Source organism: Corylus avellana, chromosome ca11 (assembly GCF_901000735.1).
Source record: "Corylus avellana chromosome ca11, CavTom2PMs-1.0".
Lineage (NCBI taxonomy): Eukaryota > Viridiplantae > Streptophyta > Magnoliopsida > Fagales > Betulaceae > Corylus > Corylus avellana.
The window spans coordinates 15,331,319-15,348,424 of NC_081551.1; the positions used below are offsets into that span (position 1 = coordinate 15,331,319).

Below are 17,106 nucleotides of genomic sequence, written 5' to 3' on the forward strand. Positions count from 1 at the left end.
CTATCTCTCTCCTTAAAGTATCAAGGAAAGAATATATAAAAAACTTGGGCATACTGTCAAGTCCTTGTAATTTAGTGGTGCAGGTAAAAACTAGCAACCCAAATCCATCTTAGACTGTTGTCCATGAATCTGCTGGCTAGTACGTTCTAACAATTTTTTTTTCTTTCTTTTTTATGCCGGGATATTTGGAGTTTTGTCCCGACTAGATTTTTGAGATACCATGCAAATCACTCTTTTCATTCTTAAGTGTCTCACATGACTTAAGTACAATCTTAATTAACCATGTATATATAAACTTTTGGACATCTCCTTGTAGGCCGGTTTTTTAGGGCAAATTCTTCCTAAAACCTTTATCATTTGGTACTAGAGCCAGACACAGTGCAACTTAATAGATTTTGAGGCCTAAGGCGACAAACTTAAGTATGGTCTTTTTTATATTTTGATATTTAATTGAACAATTTTAATTTTAAATCATTCTTGTTAATTTTTGCCCTTATTTTTTATTTTTTCCAAATGACTTTGCAAAATTCATTTTTGTTAGGAGACATTTAATTTCAACAAATATCATATTTTATTTTGAGCTACATGTAATTCTTTTTTCTGTAGAATTTAATTTGGAAAAACGAAATTTACTTTATTCTAAAAATTATTTTAATGAATGAACTTAGCTAATATGTTGGTTTTAAGTTAAGGTGAAATTATGAGTTTAGTAACGGCTTTGGGAGTGCAATTAATGTAACTTTCCATTTTTCTTTTTCCTTTCCTTTAAAGTCTCAATATCTTGAAATTTAATTCCTTGTATTTATATTTACTGTAACTGGAGCCTTATTTAAAGAGCACTACCCAACTTTTTGTCATAATAGTATTTTTTTTTACTATAATTGAGACTTTAATTAAAGAGCATTGACTACTTTTTATCGTAATTAAGGCTTTACTTGTTTTTTTATAAAAGAAAACTTAATTATACTATAATTATGTGGGACCTTATGCAATTATCGAACTTGCCTAAGCATTCAGCAGGCACCACCATGTTGAGTATTAAATCGAATCCAACTCGTCGAGTAAGGAATCAAAAGAATTGCGGCTTTGTGGTCAAGTCATATAGAGAATGACTTATAGGCCAGATTAAAATACACGTTTTGTTATTATGTATGGACATAGTGAAAGTGGGCCGCCGTAGACGTCAACGGCTGAGCGTAGTGGTATGTTACGATCTTTAGTGTCCCACATAACCTAAGTATATATAATATTAATCATATGTATATAAACTCTTGGACACACGTCCCTTAAAATCCCATTTCCAAGGGCAAGATTCCAAAGGTACTTTCTTAGTCAGAAAGAAAAGAATCACATGAACAATAATAATCTGAACGCGGCGGAGGGTAGTGTGAATGGATGCTGATAATTCTACATTCACATCACTCCTTCTTGACTCTTTCTCTAACGTCGTTGACTTGAATTGTGTTGAATTAAATAATTAATGATATGATAAAAGTTTCCAAATCGATTTTGACTTCCACTTCCATCATCCTTCCAAGAACATGGACAGAAAATTAAGAAGAAAACATATTTGGTGACGAATGCATATGCATCATCATATCTCAGATTTCTTCAACATGAACAACACAAGTACTATATGAACCTCCAGAATTCTTCACAAACTGGACCCATCACCACTACGTCGGTGCTTTCTGAGGTTAAATATTGCAGATCTGCAGTCTTCCAAATAGCATATGCATTACTCCTAGCTGCCATTGAATGGGAACACACAAAGTTATAATGATACAAATCTTGATTAGAATAATTATTTGCTTTAGTATATGATTATTAAGCATATGCACCAAGAAAAAGATAAGGAAAAACCGAAATAAAGTAGGCCCGGCCGGTGACTTGGATGCTAGGAGTGGCAATTCGTATTCACGTGTCAAGGCACAAGTACAAGTGGATTAGACCCATCAACTCTAATCTGTTTATTTCGTGTTGGGTTCACGGTTCGTGTAAAAATTTGTCAGTGTAGCTTGTTGGAATATATAGGGTCGTGTTGATGTATGAGTATAAGACTATATAGGTGATCAACTATAACTTAACTCCTTTAATTAAACAGATAAGAGTCATAAGACCCATTAATTCTAATCCGCTAATTTAATGTTGGGTTCGACCAATTTAAGAGTTGTGTAAAAATTTGTCAGTCGGATGCAATCTTTAAAGCACGTTTCAGCAGAAACTGTCCTAAATTCCTTAGCTCAAAAACATGTGACAAGCATTGAAACCTATTTCAATTATGTTTGGGCACCCTAATGTTCCAAACTTGAAGGTATAAAAATAAGCTTTGACAAAAGTCACATGTTTCGGGGAAACTCGTTGATTCTTAAATCAAGTTGCTCGATCGAGTTGCTGCCAAAGAGGGTCGAGCGCGTAGCCAGGTGCTGTCTTGATTTGCACCCATTATTCTATGCTTGGCTTTCGCCATGCATTTTTAATTAGTTTCACTACACCAAGAAGATGGAATAATTAGCCTCAAAAAATCCCTTGGAAATATATATATATATATATATATATCATTTCAAATTGACACATCTTTTACAATGATATTAAATTATCATGTTATATTTAATTAGGATGCGTTTGGCGTTGCAATTTCAAAAACAAAAAATTCAATTTTATAACAAATCACAGAAAATTGATTGTTTGGCATTAGAGAATATCTTCAATAAGGTTGTGGCACAAACCCACCCTTTTGTGCTCACCAATTAAGAGGTGACACCTAAGCATGGAACACATTAAGAAAAAACAAAAGAAAAAGCAAAACCACTTGATTATATCAGGTTTATTTATTTATTTATTTATTTTAAAAAAAAAACGATTTAGAAGATGGCAACAACTCGAGACCACCCTAGAGGGAGGTGGGGGGTGGCAGCGCCACCACCAACTACGTCTAAGGTGCCTGGGGGTAGCGGCAAGTCGCTTCATGGGCCACCCCTGAGGTGGCTGGGGGTGGTGCGTGGCCACACCATGGCCTAGCAGTGGCTCACAGGCCATCCCAGCTACATTTGGAGTGGCTGTGCGCTACCCCCATGGGCTGGGGCAGCGGCCTTTGGGGTGGCTCGCTGGCGACCCCCTCCTCCACTTGGGGTGGCTAGCAACCACCCCTTCTATTTTTATTTATTTATTTATTTTTTAAAAAAAAGAACTTAATTAGTTTTGTAAGTTTGTTTTTGCTCATATTTGGTATGATTAGGTGTAGTTATATTTTTTTTGCTAAGCTTAAGTTTAATATGATAGGCTTAAGTGTCACCTCCTAATTGGTGGGCATGGGTAGGTTTGTGCCACAACCGTATAGAAGTTGCTTTCATCACAGTTTGGCAATTAAAATCACGGTTTAGTCTTTAAAATTGTACATTTTCGAAAAAGCATCTCCTTCCCTGCGATTTGAAAATGCAAAAAATCTGTATTTTCAAATTGCAATTTTTTAAAAACATAATGCCAAGAGTGCAACTTCTATATGGTTATGTAAAGAACCCTCAAAAGTTTTTCATATTTTCTCATCACCAAACTATTTTTAAGTAACATTAAAAATCATACTTTTATTTCATCATTGTCCTACTTTTTTATTTCACTATTATCCGACTTTGTTGACGTAATAGTGTCAATTAGTCCATATATATAATTTTTTAAATTATTTTTTTGAGAATTTAGAAATGCTCCCTAGCATATATCTTCTAGTTTTCCAAAGTAGAAATTAAGCTCATTAGGTGTTATAAATAGTTTGGAGCAAGCTACCTAGCCTGTCTAGAACTAAACTGCTTTTGTACTAAATTAATGTCTTAACTTTTGACAAAATCATCTACCAATTGGTAGTTCATTCGGTACTTGGAACTTGAGAAGTTGGGCAAAAAGTTGTCATTTAAGAAAGATGATAATGTTGAATTTGAATCCATGTGCTAATTTTTTTATGCGATTGGTGCACATCAACCAAACAAAGACTAATCAGAAATGGTTTGACATTATTATCAACAAATTCTAATCCTTTGTCAAAATGGTATGATGCAGTCAAATTTAATTTGAACTCGCAGGTTGCATGTGTTTCTAGCCTAGCTTCTAGGCCCGTTGCTAGCCATATGTCAACGATCGAGCATTTTCCAAGTAATTAATTAATTAAACTATATGTGGATAAATACCAAATTAAGACCATTAAATGGAAAAATGACTCACCCCCTACGTCGTAACTATTTTTCAATTCCTTCATCGATCCACCCCTAACTTTCTTTCTGTCTCTGTGGGCACATGTAAAACCATAGCAGATTCATACCATGCGTGCTCTCAACATATATATCTGTCATGTACAAGGACGAAACGGAGGGGCTGAGTAGGGTAGGGTTATGTTGGCATAATCCCACTTGCTGGCAGCCAATCCAAGTCTGGGAGGGGTGGCCAGCGAGCCACCCCAAAGGCTGCCGCCCTAGCCCATGGGGTAGCGCACAGCCACCCCAGATGTGGCCGGGATGACTTGCGAGCCACTCCTGGCTCATGGGGTGGCCACGTGCCACCCCCAACCACCTTAGGGGTGGCCCACGAAGCGACTTGCCGCTGCCCCCAGCCCATGGGGTGGCTTGCGAGCCACCCCTAGGCCATGGGAGTGACTGTGCGCCACCCCCGGCTACCTCAAATGTGGCAGTGGTGGCTCGCGGGCCACCCCCCACATCTCTCTAGAGTAGTCTTGGGTTACTGTCATTCTCTAAATTGGTTTTTTTTTTTTTTTTTTTTAATGTGTTCCATGCTTAAATGTCACCTCTTGATTAGTGGGCACAAAGAGGTGGGTTTGTGCTACAACCTTATTGAAGTTATTATCAACTGTGATTTTGTCAAACACTTAACTACGTTTTTAAAAATCACTTTTTAAAATTCATATTTTAAAATCACTATTTTAAAATTGTATTTTTTAAAATTGCAAGCCCAAACGAATACTTAGTCTCTTTAAACTACTATTTGCAATTTGTACTTTAAATCTAATAATTGGTATCAGAGATTCAGAGCTTATTGTCTCTTTTCTTCATGTCTGTGTTGAGTTTTGTGTTTTTTGAGCTAGGTTTCTTTCTTTTGTTGAAACTTTTATGAAATACAAGATCTGAATTCGTCTGGGCTCGTCGACGCCATATCAGGAGTTCTTGCCAGTTGCCACTACCACATATGTGCGTCGCCGCTATGTATGGAAGCAAACCAACGTGGTGTGCATCCAGTGTTGGGCCGTGGCAAGCTGTGATGTTGTGCGTCCCACTGACTTGGCCGCGAACTTGGTTTTAATTTGCTGAGATTGATTTTTTTTACCGCAATGTGGATAATGATGTTGTAGTGTATCGAAACTAATGATTTTGGTAAGTTATGTGCCCACTTGTCGAGCGACTAATATGATAAATTATTGAGTTTTATTGAAATTATCCGAAAAAAGGGTTACTATTTTGTGAACGCCAACTATATTAAGGTCTATACAGATAATTTGTTAGCCTTATCGATAAATTATTATTTGGTAGGATGTATGAGACGATGAAGAAAATAATTAAATACTCTGCACTTAGTAGCTCAATCATGATAAATACTTATAGTTTTTATTTTATTTTTTTATCATGCGTAGTGTCTATTATGTACTGGGAACTCTAGCATATATAATTTTGAGACGAATAATACTCGTGAGTGCATGGTTTTTTTTTTTTTTTTTTTTTGGTGTGTGTTATACTTCTGCCTGCATAATAAATTTTGTTGTGAAGTCCTTAGCTTTCGGCAATCCTGATCAATCTCTTCAATTATCTTCCATCAAAACACTCGCATGGACTAATTATGAAGATTGTTGTTATATAAACCAGCAACCTACAAATCTAAGTTATACACCAAGGCACTTCGTCAAATGCAGTTTAATCAACTCCTTGCAGGCAAGTTGGGTGTTATTAAAATCTATTCCAACTTGAAGGGGAGTGTTAAGGAATGTAATCCCCATGATCAAGGCCCTCGAAATGAATCTCCCTGAGAATCAAACTGTACAACCAAGCAGTCCAATGGATAGAATTAGTTCAGGAAAATCATCAAACACTTACCGTGCATAGAATATGCATTATATTTGCTGGCACAAATCTTATGGAGTATATTTGCTGTAGAAAGTTGGCAAAGACAAGTCTCTTCAAACCAAAAGGTCAAAAAGGAAACTTTTAACAAAAGCTTGCTAAAGCAATTCCACTCTATCTACACCCTTGTCTTTTTCAATCAAGCCAAGTAAATGGACAGCCAGATTTCCAATTTGTATTAAAGTTAGTGAACAATTAACTTTTATTTCATAAGGCCTATGATACACAGATGAAAAAAAAAAGAAAAAAAGCTTAGTCCATAGGCTACATCATCAAAGTTAAGAAAGAATGTTCCAAGGATAGAATAAGAGATGCAAAATTTTTCTTGGCCTCAAGGTCCATGATGCCACTTGTGTGAGAACCAATCTGAAAGGTTAGCTACTATAAATCCAATGAGTACCTGCAACACATAATCCATACACAAATAAGTGCAAGGTGAAACAACCAGCAACTAGATTTTTTTGAAGAAAAACAATATTTGGTATTGATTATTATCATACACTTAGGGATGAGTTTTTTCAAGATCGCTAATTTATGGAAGGTTTGAGGTCTCCTGAAATTAGAATTCTAGGATTTTAGAATTCCTTCAATCAAGGTAATGAACTACTTGAATTAAGCCACTTAGGTATTTAAAATGAATAAAAAACAATAAAAAAATTACACTTCACCGCCTAGACTGACAGGCCAACCACACTCTTAAGGGTGGCCGACCACCCCTTGAGGGTGAGGGAAGTTTAATCACTCCCTTGAGGGAAGTCAGTCATCCCTAATGCCATTTTTTTGGGTGGTCGACCACCCACTTGGGGTGACAGAGTGATTAGACCACCTCAACCACCCTTTGGGGTGGCTGATCACAATAAGGGTGGTCTGACCACATTCTCGGGGTGGGAGTTTGGTTGAAGACTCTTTTGAAGGTGAGTGCCCATCCTAACCACTTTCTTGTAGTGGCCAACTAGTCCCTCACCACCACAAGGGGATGGTCAGCCACCTCCCAAAGTTTTAGTTGTTTTAGTTTTTTTAAATGACTACTTGGCATAATTTAGGCTGTTCATTTTAAATGAATGACTTAAACCGAAAGAATTGCATGCACAACAATTTGTTAAAATTACAAACATTAATCCTTAGTGGAAACCTTTTCTGGGTTAACATGAGGGTGGAATTAATAGAAACTGTTCACTACGCTTTGATATAACAGAACAGATTTGAATTCAAAGTCTTAGACTAGAGTGCAGCAATAGTGAGATACTTCATTTACCTGAGCTGAACCGATAATATAAATGATTGAATAACTCTGTCCATGGATCAACACATCCTCCATCATTGCAAGAGGTATGGTAAGCGAAGAACCTAGTGCTGCTACTAGCGGTGAGGTCCAAACTACACCTAATGCCCTGCAAGTACAGCTGACTCTGATGAGATGAGTTAGAACATTAAGATGCATACAACGGGAAGCAGGTTTTTCTACTAAACATACCATAAATAATCAGAGAGAACGCTTCCAACAAAAGCATTGACAATAATAACTTCTTCCACTTTAGCAGATGTTGGGAATCTGAACTTGGGTTCAATGCCCATAGCAGTCAAAGGCAACACTGAAAAGGACAACATAAGTTTATCCTCATGTCAGGCAGGATAATGGACAGTACTGTATTGCTAGAGCTATATGTTTTGACTTTAAGACAAAATAAAACAATTCATTGAAAATGTGCATGTGAAGCAGCTGCTTGGAGGCAACCAAAGCAGCAGAGGCAATTATAAGATCACACCAAGGGAATTTTAGAAGGGGGCAAAATACTACAGTCCTATCAATCACCATGTGAATACAGTGAGAGGTGAATGCAACACATGAAGAAGTACTGATAACTGATGCCATCATGCCTGCCAAATATTTCTTAAAGATGTCTGCAGAAGCAAAAGTGTTCATGGATCAGACACAAAAGATGAACAAGAGAGCTACTTGACCATCTATAATTCATAACTCAAGATGCAGGAATTGATGAGAATGTTAGATAAGTGGGGATGAAAAATGAAACATAAGGAATTTGACTCTTACAAAATTTGGAGAAACAATTGTGCAAAGAAGACCAATGGTTTGGAAAGTGTAAGAAACAGTTTAATCTTACCGAGACACCAAAGAACAACTAGTGTGAATAATCCAATGCAGCCAAATAACTTCTGCACATCTACCCTTTCACCCTCTCCAGCAAACTTTTTAAGAAGCACTGCAGTGTTATAATTTTTATTGCAAAGAATATCAATGTCATGCATTACAAATAATATATAAATACTCTATGAATAGAAAGAGAAGATATTCACCGGTAAAAAGTGAATAAGTAAAAGATGAGAGGATGGCACAAAGATCACCCAGAGACGAATGCTTCCCATTTCTGAAACAAAACCAACAAACCCAACAAAGGTTGCTGCATATGAATCATGCTCTAGAAAGCTCAAGCTAATAAGAACAACCAAGCCCAACAAACAAACATGTCTAATTGTCAAATTCATCCAAAAAAACAGAAAGTAAGCATACAATATTTAGTCAGGGACTTTCTTTTGGGAAAAATATAGTTCAAAGTTCTGTAACTTGTTTAGCATCCAAGACTTGTACTTTGATTAGGAGAAAGGAAATCTAAACTTGATCGAGCTTTGATTCTTCTTTCCCATGTATAGGCTTAGTGTGACTAACTGCTCTTATTTTAGCAATATAACTAAGGAATTCAGCTACATTTGTTGTGAGAAAATAATGTTTAGGATCCAAATGAAGCATAAAACAACATAACAAAGAATAATTCAATCACAAGCATAAAACATTTATGATTTCACTAAAATGAAGGAAAAGAAACGTATTTAGGCGATCGAGCTTAACTGTGTTTCATCTGTAGTTGAAGTCTTCCCGAATGTTGTCATGGCAACACCAGCCATACTAAAAACAATAGCAATTACTTTAACTATATTTATAGAGTCTTGACCCAGACATGCTCCGATGAGAAGAGTAAAAAGTCCTGAAGTTGAAGACAACAGTGTTGTACTGGCAACGGTTGTTCGTGCGAGTGCAGCATTTGTTAGATACTGCAGAAAAATAAACTTGATCATGTTTCTTCACAAAAAAAGAAAAATCTTAATCTTTCTGTAAGCTGATAATCTATGTAATTCATGGAACCTTATTTGTCCAATAGAAAATGATCTTATGTTTGGCTCACAGAAAAGCAACTATTGTTTAAAGACTCAACTGCTCTTTCTCAGCAATTAAATCAAACAATATATATGCATGAAGAAAGCTCCAAGAAAATATTACAGAAACAATATGCAAGGGTCTCACCTCGGTAAAAAACCAGAGAGGAGCAATGCAGAATCCAAATTTAGCTATTTCCCTTGTGGTAAAGTTTTTGTCTTTCTTTACCATGCCCATATTTTTTGTGCATGCAGAAACTAAAGGATCAAGGTCCTCAGAGTAAATGTCAATGCAAGAGCTTGCATTCCCCAGTGGTTCCTGATGTTCAATTTCAAAACTAGTATGCCCAGCAGCATGTTTCACTGGAGAATCAGGTTCTGCAGAGGAATCATCCACAGTTTCTCCATCATCCTGGCATCTCATAAATTCTAGTAACCAATCCTTAAGGAATGCTATCGGAAGATGAACTATCAATAGAGAAGTTGCAAGATATGCCACTGCAAATGGCTGCTTGTAATGTATGAAGACAACCTCCTGAACAATATATATAGAAACTAAATCTTGTAAGAAATAGTTACACAGCAACATGAATTGAGTATATCTACTGCTTTACCTATGTAAAGAAATGCATTTTATATCAAACATCAAACACAAAGAAATTGATGCACCAGAATCAGAAGCCGAGTTTTGTTAGATACTGAATTAATGAAGCTAAAATATATCGACAAAGAAAATCGACACGATTACAAGTCAAAACACCACAACCTATATCCTTTATGAAGATACAATACTCACAAAAGTCCAGTGATCCTGTCTTTTTATCACAAGCAAACCTCGTTTGCTCAGGATTTTCATACCTTTCTCATTCATATGACTCAACTGCATATGTCATAACAGAATAGTGTCTGAATATGGATCATCTGAAGAAGACACTTCTGTTGAACATGTTATCGCACTGCTTTGAAGAAAGTAGAGACCATCAATCTTGTTATCTTTCATCACAACCAATGAGCATTTACTAAATTTGATGACTCCACCTCCATCCAATAAAGTCTAAAGTGCTCAAAGAAATAGGATTTTTCTTCAAATCTAGTATATATCGAACATTTGTCAAAGTCCTAACAATATTGTCATATATCCTTATTCTGATTGTACCAATACCAATAATTTTTCAGGCTACATGGTTTCTCATCAAGGCTAAATCATCATTGATCGACTCATAGGTAGTAAACCAAACCCTTTTAGAAGACATTGAAATGTACATGCATTATCAAGAACCCACGTATCATTAAAACGACCATTAGAAATGATAACTATAAGGAAAAGTTCTGAATTCTCATTTTTTTCGGCAACACTAGTCACTAGCCACCGAAGAGAAACTTGGCATTTCACATTCCTCTTTATTTTTCAACTTTGGACACTCTGATTTGGACTACAATCGGCCTCTTGATTTTACTTTACTTGAGCTCCTTTAATTGGGTTGACCTTTAGAATTAGAGGAATTTTTCGGACCCCTTAACAAATAAACTCTTTGCCTGATTATAACTACCTTTATCATTCAATCTTGTCCTCAACACCACAAAATTCAAAGCAAACTGAACATCTGCTAAGGAGATGATATCTCTACCGTATAACATTGAATTAATAAAATTATCAAAGAAATCAGGTATTAAACACAACAAGATCAGTGCTTGATCCTTATCATCAACTTGAATATCAATATTTCTCAAGTCTGTAAGAATTTTATTAAATTCTTGCATCTTTAGAGTATATAACTGTTGCTGCAAATAAAACTGGTTAGTGAGGGACTTCTTCATGTACAAACTCTTTGGCTTCTTCCAAATTCCAACAACAATTTCTCTATCAGCGACTTTCCCAAAACTCCATCAAAAAAAGAGAATAAATTTACATTTTGAGATTTTTATTCAAGTTCCTTTGGTCTTTTTGACGCAATAAAGCCAGCATCTTGATGTGGAAAATGATGAAACTATTCTAACAATCAAAATTTTCTACTTCAAAATCATCCCACAAAATAAAGACAAGCTATAATACCAATTTGTCGTGACTGAATACATTTTAGAATCCCAAAGAAGCATAATATAAGATAGAATAAAAATAACTCAATCACACAGGATACTAAGATTTAATATGGCTCAGCTTAACAAACCTACATCTACCGGTAAAGACGACCAGGAAGAAATTCACTATCAATAGATAGAGTATAAACAGTAATGAAGAGAAAACCACTAAAAACCTAAAAGTCTTAATATGTCCAAATCTCACTCTCATGCAAAAGATAATTTTGACACCAAAGAAATATTTCTCTAAATATATTCCTTTTGTCATGCTTGCGGGCTGTTTACTCTAACACACCGGGGATCTCTTTGTTTTCTATATGACAATATCCTATCTTTTTATAGAAGCTGAAAGTCGGTTGAAAGGAGACTCCAAATCCAAGTGGGAGAAGAATGCAACACTCCAAATCCAAGCTCTAGAGCTCCAAAACCAACTTGAAAATGAAAAGACATTTCGGCCCACATGACTTAATTAATTCAAGTCAAACCTTACGCATCGCCCACAGGCCACCCACCTTCGCTGCATCCAACGACCTCCTCAGCTGCCTCCCGTTCGCGCACCATGCAGCACCCGAGTGCATTAGTATTGCACACGCCGCCACCACCACTGCCTCTTTTTTTTGCTCACACGTCAATTCGTCTTCTCCTCTCCTTCATTGGATCTCCATTAATAGTTCTCTTATTTTTGCCTATGGAGACCCCAAAATTCACATATGGTATCTACGTAGCCTATTTTGTCGAGCTCATAGCTTCCCTCATTGGACACTCTTAAGTGGCTCCGGTCCAACTACCAATAATATTCCTCTAGACACTCTTAAGTGGCTTCGGTCCAACCACCAATAATGTTCTTCTGTCCGAACACTCTAAAGTGGCTCCGGTCCAACCACCAACAATGTTCCTTTGGACACTCTTAAGTGGCTCCGGTCCAACCACCAATAATGTTCCTCTGTCCAAACACTCTTAAGTGGCTCTGGTCCGACCACCAACAATGTTCCTCTCCCTACTATGGTTCTTAAACCTAATTGTTGCTAATTAAACAAGGTGCTTATTCATTCAATTCTACTTCTGGATTGCCCGTACAAACTATCATTTCAAGCAATCTCATTCTTGGCCTATGTGCCAATAATCTACGAGGTCAGGCCACTCATTTGACACATTCTCATTTTTAGGTTTTTATTGCACTGTTCTAATTGCACTGAGGCTTTTGTTAAGCTGCCCCACCCCTTAACTAATTTTTATATTTTTTTATTTGATTTACTCTTTCACTTCACCTTTTCCATTGTATTTGCTAAAAAAACAAACTAAGTTGGTCTATTGGCTTCAGATCATCAAACACATTAAAGGTATCTAAGTTCCACCTGACCAATTACCTGGTTGGCTCCTTTGCATGTCATCGAGCACTAACTCCAGAAGTGATCATAGGAGCCCACCACCATTAATGCAACATTATGGTGATATCCTCTTGTGCATTCCACCATTCCAGTTACTGGAGCTAGCTAGACGATGATCATCATGACCATTAAGAAGAATAATCTTCATCTCCAGATATAGCTAAAAACAATCAATCTTATGTCTCATGTTCGACAAACATAAAACTCAAACACAAAATCTATGTTTCAAATAGTGTCTCCAACTGGTTATAAATGAAAAGCTGGTCATGTCAAACATCAAGCTAGCAAAGCACATAAAAACTCAATAAAATTCAATTCAGATCAACGTACACCCATTACTTCAAAATCCAAACCCCAACTGGCAAACCAATGAACAAAACATATAACTGTAAAATCAAGTTGCATGTTTGTGTGTGAATGAGAGAGAGAGAGAGAGAGAGAGAGAGAGCTGACCTGGGTGACCTCTGCAGAAGTAACCCACATAATCACAACACCAACGATGAGAAGCAAGCCTCCGTTATATTTGCAAGACATAGTTAATTCTTACACAGAGTTTGAATTCAAAGAATAATATATATCACTCTCTTTCACTGTGTACTTCCATTCAAAGAAGCTCACAATTATTACTATAATGTCGGGTGGTGGGTAATAACGAATGAGTGATAAGAAAAGTCAGTGAACTTCCAAAAACAGTCATTCTTCTTCTTATTGTTCTTCTTTCCTGGAAGAATGAGACATGATGAAAAGCAGAAAGAAATGAATGGTGATCACAAAGCAAATTAAAGTTGCAAATATCCCTAGCTCCTCTTATATCACAAAATAATCGTGGTCCACTACTAGTATATATTATTATCAAATCTGATACTTTTTAGGAAAAATTATTGTAGAGGTACATGTGGTGTGATCTTTAATCGGTTAAGGTTTAAAATACGTATATCAAACCGCTCTTTAAGGTATACATGTATCCTAGTCAAATCACTCTCCTTAATTTATGTTTTTTTTATTATTATTATTATTATTATTATTATTATTTATGTACCTTAAAGCAATTTACGACATATGTAGATTGATAGTTATGTCATAGTCCATCTTATTTTTATACTTATACATATATAGGTTTGAAGCCATATCATTTAATTAATTAATTTCACATTAAAAAAATTTAATAAAAAGAAAGAAAGAAATAAAGAGAGGTGGTGGTGGCCGAGTTACCACACCTTATGGCAATGAGAAGTACCATACATCCTAAATTTTTTTCTCTAAAAGTTGGTTCCCAAATGATGTGTCACCATTTCATGAGATTTATTACTTTTAAAATTATGTCAGCAACTCATGGGATGGTGACAAATCATTTGGAATCCAATTTTTGGAACAAAAATTTGGGATGTTTAGCATTTTCGATGGCAATTAGACATCTTCTTCTTCTTCTTCTTCCCCTATGGAGATGGACAGGAGGTGAAGCCACCACGCACGTGCGGGGGTGGAGAAGCAACCGAATTCATAGATGGGACGATAGGGTTGTGAACTAGGCAAGGGTTAAGCAACCCTTCACCGCCTTCCTTTATGGGGTGGATCTCAATCTACCCTTCTTTTTTCTTTTTCTTTTTTTTTAATGTTTTTGGTGTAATTGCCTACATGGTAGTTGACATGTACTGTGATATGTGTGTCCGTTTTCGTTGATCTAAAATGAAAGTTTTCCATTAAAGATTAGACGGAAAAATTTGTCGAGATTTTATTTGTCACAAGTAATGTTATAAGTCATCTCAAATGTGATGTGGCTTTTAAAATTACCAATAGATCAAAAGTCAATAAATCACATCTCAAATTCAACAGTAATTTTAAAAGCCACATCACATTTGGAATGACTCTAAGAAGACTTATAGCATTACTCATTTGTCACTCAAGCAAAATTCAAGGCTTTAATTGTAAAAATAAAAAACTCGTCTATCATGGAGATAAAACTAAGACTTTAGGGATAAGTTTCTTTATTTAATTTCATGAAGGAAGTAAAGGACTAAATTACTTGAATGTTTAAAATAATACACACCTTGCATTATGCTAAACAAGTCAATGCATTGCATCTTTTGTTTGATAACATGTTTTTCATCTATTTTTTGTTTTCCGTTTTCAAAACAAAAATATTAACAAATATCTCAAAACGCGCGCAAAACACTTGTAACTATTTTCACATTTATATCACAGCATAACATTTAAAAATAAAAAAAAATAATAATGTCTAAAAAGCATTAACAAATATGTATTATTATGGTCTAGGGTTTCTTAATTTGTATTTTTTTTTTAGGCATGACTTAATTATTGATAGCTAATTCATAAATATTTAACCTTTAATTATAAAAAAGATAGTTTTTCTTTCTTTCTAAGGAATACATACATTAATGGATCAAAGGGGAACAACAGGAGATCCAATTACGTAAATAAAGAGACTTGTGGGTGCTGCTTAGCCAATTAAAAAAGTCACTCTCCATGCATAGGCTTTTGCTTTAGCGTCTAATCTTGAATAGGATAATGAAATAGCAGTGATAATTAAAGTGGAGCACAATCTTTTAAAAAAGCTACCATTATCTTTCTTTTCTTAATTATTAAAAAAAAAAAATGGGCAAGAAAAAAACAAAATGAAAAGCAAGATCATCAATATCTTTTCTTCCATCATCTTCTTTGCACGATTATTACCAAATTGTGTAATGCCCTTTTATGGGATCTTATAATTAATTATTACGTACAATAAACTATTTTCTTTCTTCTTCTTCTTCTTCTTCTTCTTTTTATTGCTAATTTTAATTCAAAACAGTTAGGCACTTGGGCCACAACTTAGGGTTGGTTTCGGTTTTTAAAATTTAAAGTGCAATTTAAATATGTGATTTTTAAAAACGCGGTTAAGCATTTGGCAATCCTCATTTGGCCTTTAAAATTGGGCATTTAACAAAAAAAAAAACCACATATTTACCTGCAATTTTTTGCGTTTTCAAATCTTAGTTTTAAAGAAAAAAATGCAATACCAAACAATTTATTTTCTTCGATTTAATGTAAAATTACAATTTTTGTCTATGAATTCGCAATACCAAACACACCCAAAATATTTCCAATTAGCAATTTAAAAAAATAAAACAAAATACCCAAAAAAAAAAAGAGTTAAGATTTACATGGAAAATCCTTTCAATTTCAAGGGAAAAAAAATAAAAAAAAATTCCATTACAATAAAATAAGTTTTAATGTTTCTTAAATTTATGACCAATACAAGAGACTAACTTTCAGAAATTACAATGCAATTCTCTTAACAAAGTTAGAAGCCTAACAATATCCATGTGCTCCACAAAATTCCGTGAGAAAATCTACTATGTTTGTTAAAATTTCAATTTTTTTTATCTTTTATTTTTGATTTTCAGAATAATTAATTACATCAACAAATAACTTAAAACACAAAACATATTCTTCAAAATATAAAATATGTTTTCACGTTTATGTCAAGCTATAATACTTTTTAAAGCCAAAACCAAACAACACCTTTCAAAACACATCAACAAATATACCCTTAAAGTCACCTTTGTCGTCACGCTTTTTCCAACATAAAAAAATAAAAAACAACCATTCACATCAAACACACACACACAATATATATATATATATATATATATATATATATATATATATATATATATATATATATTCACTAGAACATATTTGTGTGTGTGTGAATGCCAAAAAGGTTGAGTCATAATAAAATGATATCATTTTGTGACTTTTTTTTTCAACTTTAAAATATATTCGGGGAATACAAATTAAGTACGTACTAGTAATTCTGTAAATACAGATTTTGTATTCTTATAATTATATATAATTAGTAAGACCAAATATCTCCAAGGTCAACTCCTATATATATTTGGCATGCAAACCCTAATTGCATGGTACGACAGGGGCAAGGAAAAACCTAAAATAAAAAAATTGTTGACCAACATAAATGTCAATTACTAATTTACTAAAGAGTTAGAAGTGGGGTTTTCTCATTATAATTTATTTATTTAACAAAATTTTTCTTTTCTTCGCTCAGTAACTATTGGCTATTAAAATAATATATATATATATATATATATATATATATATATATATATATATATATAAAAGATCATTTTGAACCATATTTCCCTTCTGAACCATATTTCCCTTCTTTACTTAACACCATAAACCCTTATATTAAATAAATTTAAAAATTTATAAAGTTTAATCCTTATAAATTGAACATGTTAAATATGTGTTCACATAGATATAGTTTAAAACTCTATAAAGCTTTATAGAAAGAGATGTGGCACAACATGATTATGTTTTTTAAAATTTGAATT

General features: G+C 34.6%; 1 protein-coding gene across 1 annotated transcript; it reads right to left on the bottom strand.

Moving 5' to 3' along the window:
- Positions 1 to 6,373: 6,373 nt before the first annotated feature.
- On the bottom strand, positions 6,374 to 13,402 carry LOC132166475 (uncharacterized transporter C405.03c-like). Its single transcript, XM_059577293.1, has 8 exons — positions 13,205 to 13,402; positions 9,433 to 9,819; positions 8,980 to 9,182; positions 8,430 to 8,500; positions 8,237 to 8,335; positions 7,588 to 7,705; positions 7,369 to 7,504; positions 6,374 to 6,513 (listed from the first exon to the last, which is right to left on the bottom strand). Exons 1-8 carry the CDS (start codon positions 13,283 to 13,285, stop codon positions 6,445 to 6,447), a joined length of 1,164 nt encoding a protein of 387 aa, XP_059433276.1. The 5' UTR covers positions 13,286 to 13,402; the 3' UTR covers positions 6,374 to 6,444.
- Positions 13,403 to 17,106: the final 3,704 nt, after the last annotated feature.